Source organism: Lissotriton helveticus, chromosome 1_2 (assembly GCF_964261635.1).
Source record: "Lissotriton helveticus chromosome 1_2, aLisHel1.1, whole genome shotgun sequence".
Lineage (NCBI taxonomy): Eukaryota > Metazoa > Chordata > Amphibia > Caudata > Salamandridae > Lissotriton > Lissotriton helveticus.
The window spans coordinates 7,685,993-7,705,199 of record NC_136058.1 but is presented as its reverse complement, the minus strand read 5'-3'; the positions used below and the strand labels follow the sequence as shown (position 1 = coordinate 7,705,199).

General features: G+C 42.6%; 1 protein-coding gene across 1 annotated transcript in view; it reads right to left on the bottom strand.

Annotated features, from left to right (window-relative positions):
* Nucleotides 1–18,586, bottom strand: part of SLC25A24 (solute carrier family 25 member 24) — a 228,819-nt gene extending 210,233 nt beyond the window's left edge. The window contains exon 1 of the mRNA XM_078668441.1: nt 17,913–18,586. Within this exon, the coding sequence (XP_078524567.1) occupies nt 17,913–18,092 (180 nt within the window). The 5' untranslated portion in view covers nt 18,093–18,586. The remainder of the gene's footprint in view (nt 1–17,912) is intronic.
* Between the last annotated feature and the right edge of the window lie 621 nt (nt 18,587–19,207).

The window sequence follows — 19,207 nt, the reverse complement described above, 5'->3', positions numbered from 1 at the left end:
GTTCAATGTAACAATTATCATTTTCCAGTATACCTAAATTCACTTTTAAGTTGTTACGCAATCAAATGAAATAGTTGCAACAGAGTATGTGTATCAATAAACAACATAACAAATAACTGCAAACAGCGGGGCACTTCTGTAAGTCTAGTGTCATATAGCACTTCAGATGGGTGTTGAATGATCTTTTAAAGAGAAAAAAATATATCTATAAGCAATCTTCATTTCCTTGCCTGCTTTAGAATATAAAACACTGGCTGGGTCAAGACACTTGTGCTCAGCCAACCTTTCGTCTACCCATCTTCTATCATGCCTTCACAACAAAGCAGAGCTCATATAGGGCGCTATACATCTGCCAGTCCAACACAAAGGACCTTCTCACGGTCACTGCACTCTGCATTTTCTGTGGCATATGATACAGATATTGCTTAAGTAATTTTTCTTCATTTTCTCTTGTTCAGTTCCAGCAGCGAGGCATGCCAAGAAACAGTTGCACTAAAACATCTCTATATCATTTTATGTAATAATTGTCAGAGAACTATTGCATATGTAATACTTACAGCAATGTAGGTATAATAATGCAAACATTTGATTTATACATCCATGCAAAAATAAGTTTTACAATGTGTATCTCAAATTATAATTTACTGTGTATTGCTGTGACTTTTCTTTGAATGAAGAATCCCAAACTAGCCTTTGTGTGTGTTTTTGAATTCATGATATTGTAGCAGAGTACTGTAGTGCTCTTTTTTAATTTAATGGGAAAATGCTCTTTCACTCACCACTGCACCTCTAGTCCTTAGCCAAAGCTCAGACAAAAAAAATATTTTTATAAATTAGCCCTAGAATAGCTGCATTATTTGGGAAAATACTATATTATTGTAACCTTAAATTAAAAGTAAAGATCCTTCATTTCAAATGTATTTCTATTGTCTATTAAAATGCTCCAATCTGGCAACCCCGTCATCTATAACACTTCTTAGGTCTCGCCTGGCGAAAGTAGCGCATGCGCTGTCTCGCCATGGAGACGAACTTTTGGAAAACGTTCTCCCCGTGGGTTTACATGCAAGCGTCTACATGGACAAAGATGGCTGCTCTCGCCATCTGTCCAAAGCAGACAGCATGCGCGTGTCCGTACGGACTGTGCCCAGTCCGACGCCACTGTTGCCATAGCAACGAATTTGCCGCTTTGCGTGTGCTTTTAATTATCAATCGCTTTTGCGACCGCTTTCACTTCACAGCTCAGACGGCAGTGTTCGGCATAAACACAGCGCAGGTCAATTTTATCACTGAATGCATTGCCCTTTCCTACCTATGGCAGCGGGGTGACAGACGTGGGGGCATGGTCAGACTTTCCCCAATCGCTTTGGCGATCGCTTTCACTTTCACGGCCGCTTGTTTGAAACCAGGTGCACAAACTTCCTGTAGACTGTGCTTGCACTAACCTAAGCCATCACAAACCGATCAAACGGAAGTTCTCGGTATAAACACAGCGCAGGTCAGGGATATTTTGTCACTGAATACATTGCCCTTTCCCACCTATGGCAGCGCAGTGACGCACCTGGGGGCGTGGTCAGGCACAGGAGGCAGAACCTGGTGCACAGGTCACGGTGCAGGAGGGCGGTGACGCTAGGCATGGGGCGGGGTGGTGTGCGGCTGGGATTGCAATGGCCTGAAGTTGGTGTGTGTCTGCAAGCTAGAATCTGAAGTCTGGTCATGGCGGAGGAAGACGGGGCAGCTGGGAGACCTCTCGGGATGGGAGAGGGGTATCTCTAGCAGAGGTGCAGGATGGAGGCATTGTAGTAGTCCCAGCGCAAATGGGGAGTATTTGCTTACTCTTTCCTCCCCCCCAAGGAGTGTAACACGGCCCTACGACCACCAGTGGATGCTTCGGTGGAGGGACCGGGCAGAGGTGCGGTCATTGGGAGAAGGTGGGGGCACTTCCTGCCAGCGCCTGGCACAGCTCGCGCCCTTAAATGCAACCCCTAACAATGCCTTTCTTTAGCACTGCCCCTTTATGACTGTCCATCTTTCAAAGGTGCGCCAGTTCCGTGGTGTTAGTTCATTTTTCTTAGTCTCTTTTGCATTCAATTTGACCGTTTTACCAATGCTTTTAACTTTTGGCTTACAGTTGATGTTCCCGCGCCACATTTGTGGAATTTTACATTTAATACGTTCTCGTATTAGAGGGTTTGTTCCGTTTACCAGTCCGCTTTCTTTCCAGTTAGCTGCGTCATGTCTTATTCACTCACCGCCCCCTCTTAATTGATCTGCCATTAGAGCCCAACCGACTTATGCATCCATTGGTACTAATTTGCTAAAGTATACAAGCTGTGTGCACCGAGGATGGCAGTGTCACCTTGTTCTATTAGTTGTTTGGTGTACCGATCCACCTCCATCATGGAGTACTTTCATTTCAATGTATGAGGGACTATTTTAAACTTAAGAAGTACACCCACTCATACAAAAGGAGTTTGAGTGTTACGTTCACAGGCAGGCTTTACAAACAAATGCCTATTCCGATTTCAGGGCATTCGAGTCTTATTGCTGTTCTGAATATGGGGAAGTTTTAGTTGAGTGTTAATTATTATAGGAACTTGTTTTATTTGCAGTTGTTTTCATGGGAGTATTATTGTGTAGTTATGATAAATTGTATTCAGAATGGTATCAAAATAAGGAATACTTTGTCATTTTAACCGTGTTTTAAAAAAAAAAAAATTGTATTGTTTAAATTGTGGTGATTATTTTTTATATGCGTTTTGCATTTACTTAAAGTCAGTTTTATGGTTCATATTTATTACTAAGGACTATTATTGTTTTCTTTTCATTAAAATCAAAGCACTTTCGTTATTAATTACATTTGTGATGTAATTATATCTCAATGGTGTGTTGTATTTTGCCTTATATTTTTTTATCACTGTGTGTAGCCGAGTAACGAATAACTGGAATTGAATCCTAATGCAAGTCCAATTTGTAACGTTTGCACGGATAAACAAGCATTGAAAATGCGATAGGTCTCGCCTTTGATTAAATTAAAGCCATTTGCTTTGCTAATGGTATTGTATAGCAATGCAAATGGCTTTAACATAATAAAAGGTGAGACCTATTGCATTTTCAATGCTCATTAATTTAAGATCTTTTAACATTTTCAAAAGGGATTAGATTGCTCGTGTCTGGTCAATCTCACCAAGAGGGTTACAAGATAAATGTAGTTTTAGATGTTCTTCTGCATTTGAAAATGTGTCTCCTTCATCACCTAGTAAGCATACAGAGAATCAAAAGCTTTAGGAGTTAAGTTTTACTCCGACAAGCTTTAGGAGTTAAGTGTTACTCTGATAGTCCTTAAAGTCTAGAAGATACTTGCTCTATCAAAAGAGGCAGCAACCGGAAGTTACTATTCACACTCTGCAGAAAATGTGGTCATTGCAAATTCACACCTTTGCGAAGAGAATCTCACCCTATTCTCCAGCCTGTTATGACAACATAAAAGGTGTTAGGAATGTAGAACACTTTGACCTCTGGTAAGAACATGAATTGTTTTTTCTGATAGAAAACCCCAAAAATATGGTTATGTTGTTTAGGTGCATGCAAATGTTAGGGCATCTTCTTTTCCTGGTGTATGAATTGAGTTGTACTCCTATTAAAAGTGACCATAAAACAAGATACTATTGGATTTCACTGCACCATACACCAGGGAGCTGGCTTTAAACAATCACATACAATATATATTTGCAAAGTATGGAGATCAAGAACCAAGACAAAACAATCTGTAAGGGGTTTACACTGAAGAAGACAAACAATTACAAGCAGTCATCATAAAAGACTTCGAGATTGGGGTTGGCCAATCTGAACAGAAATATGTATTGATATTGGAGTGGCACGCCAAGGGTGTCATGGTCACCCATGTAGGCAAGGGAAATGCCGCCACCCAGCCGTAAGTTGGTAGCAGAATGTAGACCTAACTAGAGTCCAGGTGGTGAAGTAAGATACTTTTTGCTCTGATAGAGCGAATGTCCTCATTTTGCAAATTGAACGTGTTTAATTTAAAAGTGCAAATTTCTATGTTGAATAATGCATAATAAATGCAGAATTTGTAGTACAGGCCTCAAAAAAATCATAAAAATATTACTAGACCTGCAGGTCAAGTAACTTGAATAATCTACTCGCCCAAACTGTAATGTACTTGATCAGAAAACTGGTCTCAAATTGTGCGCTCCTAGGCAAATATTTTTTTTCAATGGAGCCGCCTTTTTCCTCATTGTGGCATAAAAGAGCACCTTCAAATATGCACGGTCAGCATTTCTACTGTACATAAAAACGTTTTAATCAACAGACTAAACGTCTGTTTTATGTATAAAAGGAATCAAGTCCACATATAGGGTACAAACTACCCATATCTTGCATATGATTTCAGTAATAGCATTGTGATCAGAGTGGGGCAGGAAAAATTCTCAGTTCATGTTTAAAAACATTTTTTTATAAATATATCACTAAAGTATGATGTGGTAGTGAACTGTCAATTACAGACAGCACATTTTCCATTGAAATGGTGACAAATCCCACTAACATGCATTTTACTGATAAAACTATATAGCACACAACCAATGTTTTGAAATTGGGTTTCAGCAAAAAAATTATCATTTGCACATCACCAAGTAAAGTTTCCTGATTTGTTTTCATCTTATAAAAATCTTTTTTTTCACCACACAAAATTACAAACATGTGCCTTCATAACTACTAAAATACATTTTGAGATGTTTGTACAGTTCACTTATTAGCTATTTCAATGTTGTGTTAGTAAAAAAAGCATGACCTCTTATAGCTTTTCATTTCACACGCATTTCACCAAAAGGATTGTCAAACAGTCCACTTAACAAAATCCTCTAACTTCACAGTCAGGAAAAGAAACCTAAAGGTAAGAAAGCAAACTGACGTTTGACCTCTTTCTGAATACAGAATACAGAGCAAATATGGCAAGTTAAAACAAGAATTAAAGGCATCTTTATTGCTCATTCACTTTATAAGTGAACAGAACACCTGTTATTTGTCAGCTGGCCAGGACTGACCACTAGGCCCTAAAAATAGATCGCCCAGATGAAATCGGACTCAGCATAGTGAGTAGGCGAGTAGATTCCTTGAGGCCTGTAGAAGATAATCATATTTAGGCATTGTAATCACACGAATGAAGTGACATAATTAACTGATTTAAGTTAGCCTGACTACGGATACCACATTAAATGTTGACTTTATACTTTATACGTTAGGGTTAAGAGACCTATTTTCACATTAATCTGTTGTTTTGGACAAGATGTTTTTCTCTTCCACTGCAGATGCTGTAACTTTCCAAAGCCTTCTGTTAGTGAATAGGCATTTGCTATGTATTAGACAACTGATAGAGAGGCGAGAAGATGACAGAGAACGCCACTTGTGGGAAGAACTGTCTGAACCACAAGATGGGCCCAGTGTATCATTTCAAGGAATTGATTATGTACTTTAATGTGAAAAAGTGAGAAACTAGGGAGTTTGCCCGGGGAAGGCAATATTTTTTACAAATACGCTATGGCAGAATTATATTAGTGTGTGTTCTTTGGCTTGGTTAGAGCAACACTGGATAGAAAAGAGCCCTTCCCTTTCTCAGAGGCTAGATAAGCCTGCTGATTTCTGACTGAGAATACTTTCCTTCTTTACAAATGTTTCAACTGCTTATGTGCAGAGGCTTCCTGCCTAAGCACATTAATTCTCTCACCAGAACCCTTCATTTGGGTTTCTGAAACTGACCCTTTACCTTGTTTATTGAAGAAATTTAGATTAGGGATTTCCTTTATGGAACACACTTGCTGTTTGTTTTTTCTCTATTTTATCTTGTTTTGAAATATTGACTAATGGATTATTTGAATCTGTAATAAAGTTGATTTTAATATCTACTAAATGAATAAATACATTTTGAATTAATTTGTTCATAAAACCCTTTAACCACATCGCTGCGGCGGCTATTCCGCTGCAGCGCTGGCGGGGCGGGCGCATGCTGGTGACGGAACCGCTCCGTCACCAGCCGCAGTTGGGCTGTGCTGATGACGGAGCGGTTCCGTCATGGCCCCGCCCGCTCAATAGAACGCCCAGCGCAGGGGCGGCGGCCGGGCAATGACGGAACCGCTCCGTCATCAGCACAGCGCCACCGCAGCTGATGACGGAGCGGTTCCGTCATCCGCATCGAAAGAGTTAACTCGCACCAACTCTCTTTATTGCTCTTGTGAAGCCCCAATTGGACTTCACAGTTCATGGTGATGTAAACGAATGCTCCTTATCAACTCTCCTTGACGACAAACAAAGATCCATACAATCAATGGCGGGGTTTATTTGGTGATTATACTAGACAAATGAGATACAAGAATCCCTGCTACGGCAAGAGGTAGCAGAGAATGGTTAATGTCACAGGAGAAAAGGAGCCAAAAATTTAAATAAATGCCCAAGTTTAGACTTACCCAGGACCCAGACTGTAGGAGTTTGCAGTTCTAAAGGTATTTTGCGGTGGTGGTGTATTGACAGGGTTAACTTTCGCAATTTCTATGTTGAGCTTACGTTATTGTATTTAAGTTATGTCTTGAGGTCTGGTAATGTCAATGGTTTAGCTGTAAAAATGTGCTTATGTGTTTGATAATGAGCAGTTAAAGTTGTTATGAAAGTCGGAGCAATCCAAGGTACCATCGACCGCACAATTGAAATAAGGGCCACAACAAATTATTGGGATTGTACTAATAGCAATTGGTGTAAGTAGAACATATTGTGCAGAGGGGAAACTATATTAGATATGGTGTCACTGGTCGAAATTTTATCTGCATATTTGTAGAAGCTAAAAGGGTATTTCTGGCCAAAACTTGCATGAATGTACTAGGTAGAATTCTTTAGTGTCGCAAACAAGAGTTATAAGTTTATTGTACTTGCTTTAAGTTGTGGAATTTAGTGTACCAGAAAATTGCAAAGGAGAGTGAACAGCTGCGAGGAGTGAGAATTGCGCCCGAAAGTGCTGAACTGGGATAGGTCAACTGGCGCACAGAGAAGGACTGGGAATGGTTGGTGAGTGCTGTATTGTGATAGGTTTATGAAGGAAAGGACTGCATTGGGATTGGATGTGAATATTGATTTGTACTAGATCGTGATTTAAAAATAATAAAATCGACATTGCTTGTTTAATGTTGAATCAGTGTAATCATGAAATGTTTCAAGCCCTTAAGAGATTTGATGGAAAGTGATGAGTGAGTACCTGTCCGTGAGGGCGAGGAGGCTCCACTGGAAGATACTCCAGGTCATTATATGGCAACAAATGTAGGGCTCCAACATGTCGGTAGCTTCGTCAATGGCACAAGATCACTGTTAAAGGAGGGCGCATTAAGATTTCCACAATATGGCACATTTGATTTAAAGGATATTGAGAATTTAAGGGAAACATTATATGAGATATCACCTCCTAGACCCACACAGTATGAAGCATTAAATGCTTGGGAACATACTGCTCACACCAAATAGAATGAAAAGTATTAAAATAGAGCAAAAAGATCAGTGTGTAATTACACTGATACTAAATGGGATGAAGAACAGCAGAGATGGAGGACGTGTAGTTGAGGGAGCTCAAATATACCCTCTACATACAACAGAAAAGCCTAAAAAGAGTTAAAAGCAGGGAAATGAAAAAGAGGAGAATGCAAGAAAAACTGAAAGTGATTTTGGGGGTGAACTTTTAGGTGCTCTGTTGTCCTTATGTTGCTCCATCATCAGGTCCAGATTACGTTTCAAAAACTAGTGGTACAGCCCCTGTTGACCCGAATGTAGTTCAGACTTTAGCAATTCCTATTGCATCTGCACCAATAAACATTGATCCAAAATCCTGATGTTAAAGAAGCGGTTTGTGGGATGGCCGTGACATGGTTTATCCCAACTTTGCAAAACTCACAAATTGTTGCCTGGAACCCATCATTGAATGCGCAGACCTTAAGAGAGGGGAGAATAATTGCTTTTACAACTCCAATTGCATGGGGGAAATTAAACCTGTTGATAATGATATTCTGCCACCATGGTTTGAGGAAACTCCTGAGAATAGGCAAACAGGGGATACAGAGGGACCATCCACAAGTTCAAGAAAGGGCGAGACCCTAGATGTACTAAAATTGAAGGTGAAACGGAAAGAATTCATTAGGGGATGTTTGGATATTTCACATTTGAACCAATACCAGGAGAGTGAGTGGATATACCAGAGTAAGGTAAATGCAAGGCATGTGGCTGCTACAAATAATAATGATAAACTGACACAATTAGCAGAGAAATACGAAGTAGATCTATCCAAGAGTATTCCTCTAAAGAAAAGTTTTAGGGCAATTATAAGACGACGCAATTGTTATTATGCGATCTTCAGGAATGAAGTTGCTCATTGCCGAACTGGTTAAATGCATTTGGAAGTGGAACTATTTTGACAGATTAGAGAACAAATGGGTGCAGAAGAAGAGACAAAAAAAAAAAGCAGAGATATTATAGAGGTAAACGGTAAACCACTTTCATTACCCCCAGATGAGGCTTTAACATTGCCTATGAGGGAGGTACCAGGTGGAGGGTATGTTCATGTGCCATGGAGTCAAGGTGATCTTGTGACATTTACAAACAACGTTCATAAATTGAGAGAGAATCCTGCCCAATGGTATACACAGGTTGACAGATTTGTGAACATTTCGAAGGTTCTGTGGACAGATTTCAGTATCTTTTTCGACATCGTGGTGCAAAATGATCTATGTGCCGAGTGTAAGATAGCTGTGCAGTGGCCTCAAACAGAGACCCCAAGAGATGCACTTACCCGTGCACCTTCGCCAATAGTGATGACAAAGCATGATGAGGTGTTTACCTTTTTGAAGGGAAGGTACAAGCAAAAGGACATTGATTGGTTGAAAATTAACAGAAAAACTCCGGAAGCTAAGGATGAACGTCTGTTACAAGTGTTCAAAAATAAAGTGGACAAGAAAATCCCAAAAAGGAAGATGTGGGGAGCTTTGTGTCACAGTTTGTTTTTGGGTTGCCTACAGATATCAGTATGCACAAATATCCACTGGATTCAAGCTAGCCTGGCTGATGAGAGGTGCTACCCCGAAACCAGTCCTAGGATGCTTGTTTTCAATCGAGGGAGGACCTGGCCTGGCAGTTTGGGCTGGATTTCCCATTGGGTGCGGGGTCAAGACTGTTTTCCATATGGCTGGGTTCAAACTGGAATGGCATGGGGAGCAAAAAAACGATGGATTTAGGCCTGGATCTCTGTACAGGGGTGAATGTATGGCATTGTTCTGCATTCTGTCCATCAATTGTTCTTTTTGCACAAGTCTCCATGATGCAGGTCCACAAGCATCAATGGCCCCACAGAACATGGGTAACCCCAGATTTAATATGAATCAAGCACTAAGGGCAAACTCAAATCCTTTCCATAATCAGAATCCTTTTCAACAATCCACCCAAATCCTTTCCATAATCAGAATCATTTTCAGCAGTTCACTATTTTTGAGAACGAGAGCATTGACTACAAATTCACAATGACTGCGCCTGAGGAGGGTGGAAGATTGCATACTTGGCACAGTCATGGAAATAGACCAGAGCAGTCCATTTGTAGAAGGTGAGGTAAATGGCCATCAAGTGTCATTTCTGACTGACACCGGTGAGACTTGTTCCACTGTTAGAACAGCAGAAATCCCTGAACTACCCCTCTCGGGAAAGAGGATCAAAGTTGCAGGTGTCACAAATAAGCAAATAACTAACCCGGCTTCAAAGATGGTTCTCGTAAAAATAGGCTTGTTTGAAGAAGATCACCAGTTTGTGGTAGGTGACTCAAGTCGTGTAAATCTGTTAGGAAGGGATCTTTTGTGCAAATCAAATTGCATAATTTACTATACACCAAAGGCGGTCAAGTTTCAAATGCACTATGAAGATGTTGAATTTAAAATGGCCAGACGAGAAACAGCTGGGTTCCCTGTAAGAATGGTAGAGGATTTACCGCCCAATTTAAGAGACACTGTAAAATCCGCAGTATGAGATTTTTCAAGGAAGGACATTGAACGCATAAAAACCTTATAACCCGTTCGATTAATGATTAAACCAAATGCACAATTCCTGAGAAAGCCACTGTGCAATCTTACACTTGAGACAATTGTTGGAATCACTCCGGTAATTGAATCAATGTAAATACAAGTAATTTTGAGAGAAATAGTCGGAAGTCCTTGCAATTCGCTGATTATGGCCTTACAGAAGCATAACCGCAAGTGCAGAATTATTCAGGACTTACAAAAAATGTATAACAGTCATTTCATGCTGTCCTGTGGTACCAAACCTAGCTACAATATTAATTTTGATTCCCTTTGATCCAGAGTGCTTCACGGTTATAGACCTCTGTCAGGCTTTCTTTTCTATCCCATTACATGAGGACAGACAGTTTCTGTTCTCGTTCATTTTTCAAAACAGAGTTTTAGCACAGTGGCGAGTCCCAGAAGGGTAAACAGAAAGCCCTGTGCTCTTTAATTAGATCTTGCAAAAGAATATTGAGACTTTACAAATGCCTTGCAACTCAGTTCTTGTACAGAACACTGACCACCTACTTTTGGCGTCAAGTACACAAGAAGCGTGCAAACAGGATATAATTACTTTGCTGTATCATTTGGCTGAAAAAGGACAGTGATGGTCCCTCGCAGTGGATGTTTTGCTCACTCAAACAAAAAAAACAGTACGCAACAAACAGCAGACTTACAAAATATAAAACAATTGATTCTTGCTGCTGAAATTGTTACCCTTAGGAGATGTCACACTCTTAATACAGCTACATTATTACCATTGCCTGAAAATGAGACTGATGGGGAAGACGTTGAACATGACGGTATAGATGTTTTGGATTTATGCACTGAGCCAGAACCTGACATTAAGAATGAACTCCCCGATGAGCCCGACTGTTATTTTTGTTGACAGCTCATGCCTAAAATATAAAATATATAATATGGGGAATTTGAGAGCAGCTTATACTGTCTGGACAATACAGGAAGAGGTAGAAGCGAAGCCTCCTGGCTTCGAGATGTTACCACTGCTCAAGTGTCAGAATTGGTCTCCCTTAAAAATAGCATGCTATCTTTCAGAGCAGCTAAAGGTGACACTATGTTACTGGTAGTCAATATGGCTTTAGTGTGGTCCATGATTTCGGACAGAAATGGTCACAATGGGGATTCAAGGAATTGTCCAGATCTCCTATCAGGAATGGAGAATATGTGATGAGACTGTTGGAAGCATTAAAATTGCCACAAGAAATTGCAGCTGCCAAGTCCTGGGCACTCATATACAAGAGTAATTAGAACAATAAGAAACATTCTCCAAGTGTAAGTCCACATTAAAAATCCATTAAAGAAAATCGCAGAGGAGTTGTTTCTGATTTCTTTTCATTTCCTTTGTGTTGTCAATCAATCAGCATAGAGCAACCAGCCGACAAGTGTTTTGTCAGGGTAAGGTAGGCCCCTGACTCTTCACGGCTGGGAATGATACAAAAGTGGCGTAAGCACAACTTGTTGGAAACTAACTGACTGCGGATGCAAAATCCTTAAGTCAGGTGACATTAGTGTGTATCACCCATTAAAAGTGGAAACCCTAACATTTCATGAGTGAACAAAGAACAGTGGGAACGTGCGTGTCTAAAAAGAATGGCAATGGGGATACATTTGAGTGGCGCCGTGTATAGTGACTTATAGTGCTATATACAACATTTGCTAGCAATGAAAACGACAATGCCTAGGGCGATCCTTGATTATCAGTATTTTTGAAATTGCAGCTGTTAAATGCTTAGCCCACAGGAGCAGAAATGATTAAGTGACTATTGGAAACAGATATGTCGATGAAGCTGCTCGGTATTGTGCAACAGTGGCATGGACATTTAATGGGGAGAATATGCAAATGAATCTGATTATGATACCACCTTTTCAAAGCTGTAGTCACTAGCTGATACTTGGGAGGAAATCAAGAGATTGCAAGAATAAGTGTCAGAGGCTGAGCAGCAGGGGTGAATCAGAGCAGGATGTGTTAAAAAAAAAATCAAATAAAATTTGGATTTCAGCTGCCTGATAACCTGCTATTTCCAATTAACATACATTGTAATGGCCCTGCACCTATCAGAAGGGATCCCATGGTAAGATTATTTTAGCATAACTGGTTCACTCCCAGATGTAGAGCTTTAGTTGAATAATTGTGGCGCAGACATGTGACCTATCAGCAAATTATTATAGGGAGGAGAACTCCTGTAACATTGAGTCATATAGGAAGATCAGGAGAACACTTTAAGAGGATACAGTTGGGTTCGATCGAAATGCCTGTTAGTTATGGGCTGAGCAATAGCCTCATTGTAGTGTGCATTTTCTCCCTATGGGTAGAAGCCTACCCAACACAGAGAAATGACAGTCTGACTGTGGCTAAACAGCTGTTGTGAGAACTCCTGCCCAGGTTCAGATTCCCAGTTTCTCTGGAGTCAAACCAAGGGATTCATTTTAATAATGAGATCCTTAGAATGCTCTGGGTGGCACTAGAAGTGAAACAAAAATTGCATTGTAGCCAACGACCAGAAGCTTCAGAAATAGTTGAGCAGCTTAGCAGAACACTGAAATCTCGTTTTGGTCAAAGTATGAGCATCTACTTCTCTCAAATGGCCAGATGCTTAGCTGTTAGTATAGATGACTCTCCGAGGCACCCCTGACAGAAGAACAGGACTGTCGCCACATGAGATACTCATGGGATGTGCCCTGAGGCTGCATACTGTGCCTACAAATTTGCTAGTAAATATCACAGATGACATGATTCTCTTCTACTGCAGGGGTCTGGCTGATGTGGTGCATTCTGTCTCTCACCAGACTGGAACTGCCACTGCCATTTCAAGTCAACAGCAGCGCCAAGATCTTATCCCCAGCGATTGGGTCCTTGATAAAAAGCACGTTTAAAAGTCCTGCTTGGAGTTAAGGGGGAAAGTGCCCTATTAAGTGAGCGAAAACCAAACTGTTTCCATCTCCTTAGCTTGTGGGTGAGGATTAATTCTTTTGTGAAGAGGGACTTCCGAAAGGATAAAATCATAATTGGATAAGTAATATTCAAAATAATTCTGTCTTTAAAATGAACTAAGCAATATACTGCATAGGAAAGTGGAATATTGTGGTAGGTCACGTCCTTAGTAGCTGAAGGAGGTAATTGTGCACAAACATAAAATCCTTAGCATCTAAAGCTTTTGTGTACTTTTGAAATAGTCTAGAATAAAGGTTCAATGTGAAAACCCCCTCTGAAGCATCTATAAATTAAGCCTTTAATTTCCGCTCATCTACTGTATGTGCAAGTAGTGTAGGTGTAGATCTAAGTGTTTCTATCTCGGGGCTAATACTCATACCAACTGAAATAGCTATGAATACTAGCACAATAATTATTGGTGTAATGGCAATCACTATTCTACATCTAACCTTGGCAATCACTATTCTACATCTAACCTTGGTAAGGAGACTATATATATATATATATATATATATATATATATATATATATATATACATACACACACATATATACACATATCTCCTCTGTGAGAATGGCTGCTTAGTTACAATAAAACGTAACTACTCCTCTACACAGTGTGCCAGAGTCGTATATATTTGCTTTAGACTAAGCAGCGGTCATTGTACTCCAGAGATATGTTAAAGTGGACTTCCATGCTATAAAAGGAAGCATAAGAAAGTTACACCATTCTTGATACATGGGTCCTGTGAAATAGAACGCTCATGTTTTTCCCAAGCTTGGTCTGGACAACGCTGTGTACATTTTAGACAGGCCATCCTATAATTAAAAGAGAAGACTAGCGAAAAATCACCATCTGGAATAATATCAACATCTAAGCAATGCTGAATGTATACATACAAAGCTCTCTTTAGAGGACAGTGGATTATTTAGAATAATGTGTGGAGCGCATGCAGGGGAGTAATGATACTGATATTAGAAGTGTAAAACTGGATATCATTTAGACATTTAATATTTGTGTTTCAGTGGATGGGGCTGGAGCCAATCAGCAGCAGACAAAACCTGCATTCCTCTCTACAGCATTCAGTGGGTGACAGTTTGTCAGTTATGTGTGCTCATTGCCAAAGTTTGGGGTTTGTTTTTTAGATCTCCGCTACAGACAGCTTTAGCAATCTATTGGAAAGACCTATGGTTTTCAATACTGAACACACACTTTGAGTAGGCTTTGAGTCAGCCCCTTGCTCCTGATTGAATGGCATTGTTATCTATGTCAGTTGTCTGCTCTTGCTTAAATGGTTTTTCCCCCTAATCTTATGTTTGGTCTACCCAAAGACATGTTGGTTTCACTTTGTGCTGACTGGATGAGTTGCTTTCTTTTGTAGCATACTTGATGGGATTTTTTCGAATGATCCTAGGGTAAAGGTCTTGGACCCTATTCCACTCTCATGGTCTGACCATTTTGCCATTCCCTTTACCCTTGAAATGTTAGTATCTCATCATGACCCTAACATTAGGCAACAGGGTGGAGTTGATGAGAAACCTCAGACGGATTAGTAAGGAGGTTCTGCTTGACAAACTTAGCAATTAATGCTGCTCCTCCTACGCCGATATCAATGCCGTCTATGACGAGTTTACCAACTGGTTAACAACAGCTTTGGATTCCCTTGCCCCTTTTAAGGAGCACTATGAGGCAAGAAAACGCGCCTCTGCCCCTTGGTTTTTAGAGAGACTGAGAAAGCTCAGACAGCAGGAAAGAAAGCGGCGGATGGACCCTACTATAGCATAAAGGGACCTGCATAAAACTCAGGCTAAGGGAATATAAGCAAGCTATTAGTGAGAAAAAGGTCTCCTACTATTCAACAATCACGGAATCCATTAGATCCTCTAGGGAACTTTTTACCATGATTAACTCCCTCCTAGCCCCCTCGACCAGTGCTAGTACTGAGATCTCTCAGGATGTTTGTGACAAAATGGCAGGTTTCTTCTATGCCAAAATTAATGAGAGGTCAAAATTTGGCGGGAGCTAAAACTCTACCTCCCTCTGATCCTCTGGTAGTACCCCTGGTGGACTGCCATTTGCGCTTCTTTCCTCCTATCCTTCAGGAGGATACTGAGTTGCTGTTAAGTGGGATTAGATCTGGCTCTCCCCTCGAACCCTGTCCTCTTAAGATTTTGAAACTAGGAAGCGAGGCTATTGCACCTCCTCTGACTGCCATCCTCAATACCGCTATCTCCTCTGGCCAATATCCCACCGCATGAAAACTGCAGTGGTAAAACCTCTGTTAAAGAAGGCTTCTCTTGATCCGACAGAATTAAAAAAACTAATCGGCCCATTTCCTTGTTGCCCGTTCCACCCAAGATCCTGGAAAAACATCTTAAACGACATCTCAGCTCCTACTTGGAGGAATTCCAATTGCTCGATGGCTCGCAGCACGGTTTCAGGAGTGAACACAGTAGGGAGACGGCATTAACCATTGTCTTTAATAACATTCGGCAACAGGTTGATACTGGTCACACCACTCTACTGATCCTCCTGCACCTGACTGCAGCCTTCGATACGATCTCTCCGGGTAGACTGGTTGGCAGGCTCCAAGAAATTGGGAAACAGGACTCCGCACTCAATCTGCTTTCTTCTTTCCTCACGGATCGTTCACAAATAGTTAAGATGGGCCAATTTCTTTCTGCCCCAAACAATTGCTCTGTGGAGTCCCCTAGGGATCATCATTGAGTTCTACCCTCTAATATCTATGTAGCCCCGCTCGCTGCCGTGGTAAGGTCCTTTGGTCTATAAGTCCTTTCCTATGCTGATGACACTCAGATTTTGATTTCCATCACGGAGAGTGTCTCAGCCTCAGCAGTTAATTTCAAAAACTGTATGCGGGCAGTGGCTGCATGGATGGTTGAGAACTATCTCAGACTCAGTGGGGATAAAACAGAGGTCTTAATCTTCGGAGACAAGATGGACATCAGGTCAGAGGCTTTGTGGCCCGTCTCTCTTGGATCTTGCCCCTCCCCCCGTCTTAGTGCCAATAACTTAGGCATTATCGTGGACTTCTCTCTGTCTTTGAGCTCACAAATAAATAGAACTGTCTCGACCTGTTTAGGGATGATACAGACTCTTAGGAAGATCTTCAGTTTTCTTTCCCTTCCAGCTCGGAAACAGGCTGTGGTGACCCTTGTGGTATCTAGGTTAGATTACTGCAATGCCCTTTATTTAGGGATAAACAAGGGACTCCTACATCGACTTCAATTGGTGCAGAATGCAGCCGCTAGGTTGGTGATGGGTCTCCCTAAATTTCATTCAGTTTCAGCCACCATCAGAAGCCTTCATTGACTCCCGCTGGGGAGGAGAATTGTGTTCAAGACCTTACGCCTGGTCCACAGAGCCGTCCACAATAGGGGGTCAGAAGGCATCAATAAAATGTTTCAAAGATACCTTCCTGGCAAGGACTTGAGATCTGCTAGCAAGAATCGCGTAACAGTTCCCAAGTTTAGGAAAGTCAGGTGGGGGGGAGGGGAGGCATTCTCGCTGGTAGGGGCTAATCTGTGGAATTTGCTTCCTCTCTCAACTTCCACTCTGGAAACCCACTCTTCATTTCGTAAATCCTTGAAGACGTGGCTTTTCACTTGCTCCAATCTTTCACCTGCCCTAACCTTTTAGCTCTGAAATTCATTAACATCTGATACTCTGATCTCTGTCCACAGCGCCTTGATGTCCCTGGGTTAAGTACGCTCTCCATAAGACTTATATTCATTCATACATACTTCAGAGACTATGTTTTTATTTCCTTTGGCCACTTAATGGGAGTGCATGTGTTTCCTTGCTTTCTCTCCCTGTTCCAGTTTATAAGAGGATTTGGGCATTTTTATTTTCACAGGACACCCACTCGACTGTTAACTGCTTTCTGTCCTACTTCCTGTCCTGCAACCCATTCCGGCGACCTTAGATTCATACTTTTAGCACTCTGCACAGAATTTTGCTTACTTTTTCAACATTTTAATTTATGGTTCCAACATCCATTTTGCACCATTTTTTAACTAGTATCTTCTATCGTGAAGTAAACAGATTTTGTTCTGAACTTATTCTGCACTATATTGTATAAGATGTTGCACTCGGGCAAAATAATGTAGGTCACTTCTTTTGTTATACAGACCTTTTATTATTGATCCCATAGGCAAAACGTAATGCATTTACCAATGCTTGTTTCAATGTGTTACTTAAACTTCTTACGTTTTTGGTCGAAGTTAAGTACTAAAATATATCTAGTGAAACTGGAGCAACTACTCTTTGAAACTGTTCATTGTGATTCAGCGGCTAAGGGCAAATAAGGCCCCTCCGAACTAATGTGAGAACCGGCCTGACAAGAATTAGATGGAGAGCCAGATCTGCAAGCAAACATTGGGTGAGGCAAGTCAAGTGATTGAACAACGACTTTGCCTTCAATTCAGTGGTGCTCCAGGCTTGATTGTGCCCAACAGATTCTATAACTACAGGCTGTCTGTGTAATCTGAGCGCAGATAGGCAGGCACTGCACCCAACCCAAGCGTCCGGGCCCCATCTGATCCTTCAGCCTTTACACGAAAAGTAACTCAAGTTTTACATGCAACTTGTTTAGTTAGGATTTTCTTCCATAACCACGGAGTGCGGCAGTGCAAGGCCTGGCCTCGCTTAGAGCACTTTACATGCTGAGACGTGTAAGCAAGCCGCAGCCTTTAGTGGGGAGGTGAAACTACAAGTCCCAGTGTGCAAAGGGTTGAGTCTGGGGAGGAAAAAGCTAAGACTAGTTTTAGAGGCCAGAAACAGCCAGGTTGCTTGAAAGCTATGTTCTAAGGGGCCTGTGCCTCAGCAGGCAGCCTCCCGGAGCTCATACCTGCTCGGTGTCCGCCTCCACGGCCGTGCCCATGGCCCGGAGCCCGGCCTGCAGCTCGGCGATGTCCACCTTCCCATCCTGGTTGAGGTCCAGCTTCTTGAAGAGCTCGGCGTACCTGGCCTGGGGGTCCCCCTCACAGGCGGCCCGGGACAGCAGCAGGCTCCGCGCGAGCTGCAGCATCGCTGCGACGGACGGACAGACAGACAGACAGACGGGGACGGAGGGGGCAGCGGCGGGGACTGGCACCGACCGCGGGGAAGGGGCAGGGCAAGGTATCGAGTGTATACTTAATATGGACCGCCGCCTCTAAAACCTCAGTAAGCTGACAAACAGGCAGTGTCTTTTTTTCAAACGGGGGGGCTCTGGGTTACCGAGGGCAGGGGGGGAAGCAGCGAGAAGCGCGTGCAGGGGCTGGGCTGGGGCGGCCGGGGTAAGACTTCCTCGGGCTGGCCTCGCTCTTCTCGGGGGCGGGGTCCAAAGTGCTGCGGGCTGTCAGTGTGTCGGTTACTACTGATCCCCGAACACACACTTCCACCCCAGCAGAGAAACCAGGAGACGCCCAAAGGAGGCGGGGGTGGGGGCTCCCGGGCTGTAGTACTGGCAGGCGCCTCGAGGGGGCGGGGCGCGCGCTCCTTGCCAGCTGCCAGGCACGCGGAAGCAAACGCACGCGAGCCATGAGGAGCCGGGAGAGATTCGAACCTTGAACTATGGTGGAGCTCGTGAAAGACCACGGGGGCAGGGCTTTAAGTGGATGAAAAAACTGAATGGGTGTTGCGCGCCTGGTGCTTACCATAGTGTGGCGCCCGACTTGTATTTTACTGTTTCTGTCATTGCATCCAGATATATGATACAACTAGGTGTCCTAGCATGGACACGTTCTAGTGTTCAGGAGTGTTGTATCATACTTTACACCCACCCACCACAGACGTCATGGTGTCACATGACGCTGCCAATAAAAGGGGCCGAGTGCACGTGCTCGTGGCCATTCCCACTACCCCTATCTGGTGTCTGTGTCCACATCATTGCTGCTCTCAACCATGCGGGCCTAGGGCCCCTCGCAATTCTACACTGGCGACGAGGCCGGTAGTGCAGCCCATGCGTGCCACTACCCACAGCTCAAAAACAAGAGAAAGGGGAAGAGAGCTGCCCGCCTGAAGGGCATCCCCTACAGCGAGGCGCAACGCGCCGAGAAGCCGGTGGGCACGTCGGAGCCCCGCAGCGACCGGGAGCCCCACAGCAAGCCGACCGGAGCCCACCCGCGTCGACCGCCACCAACGAGTGCCACCACGGAAGAG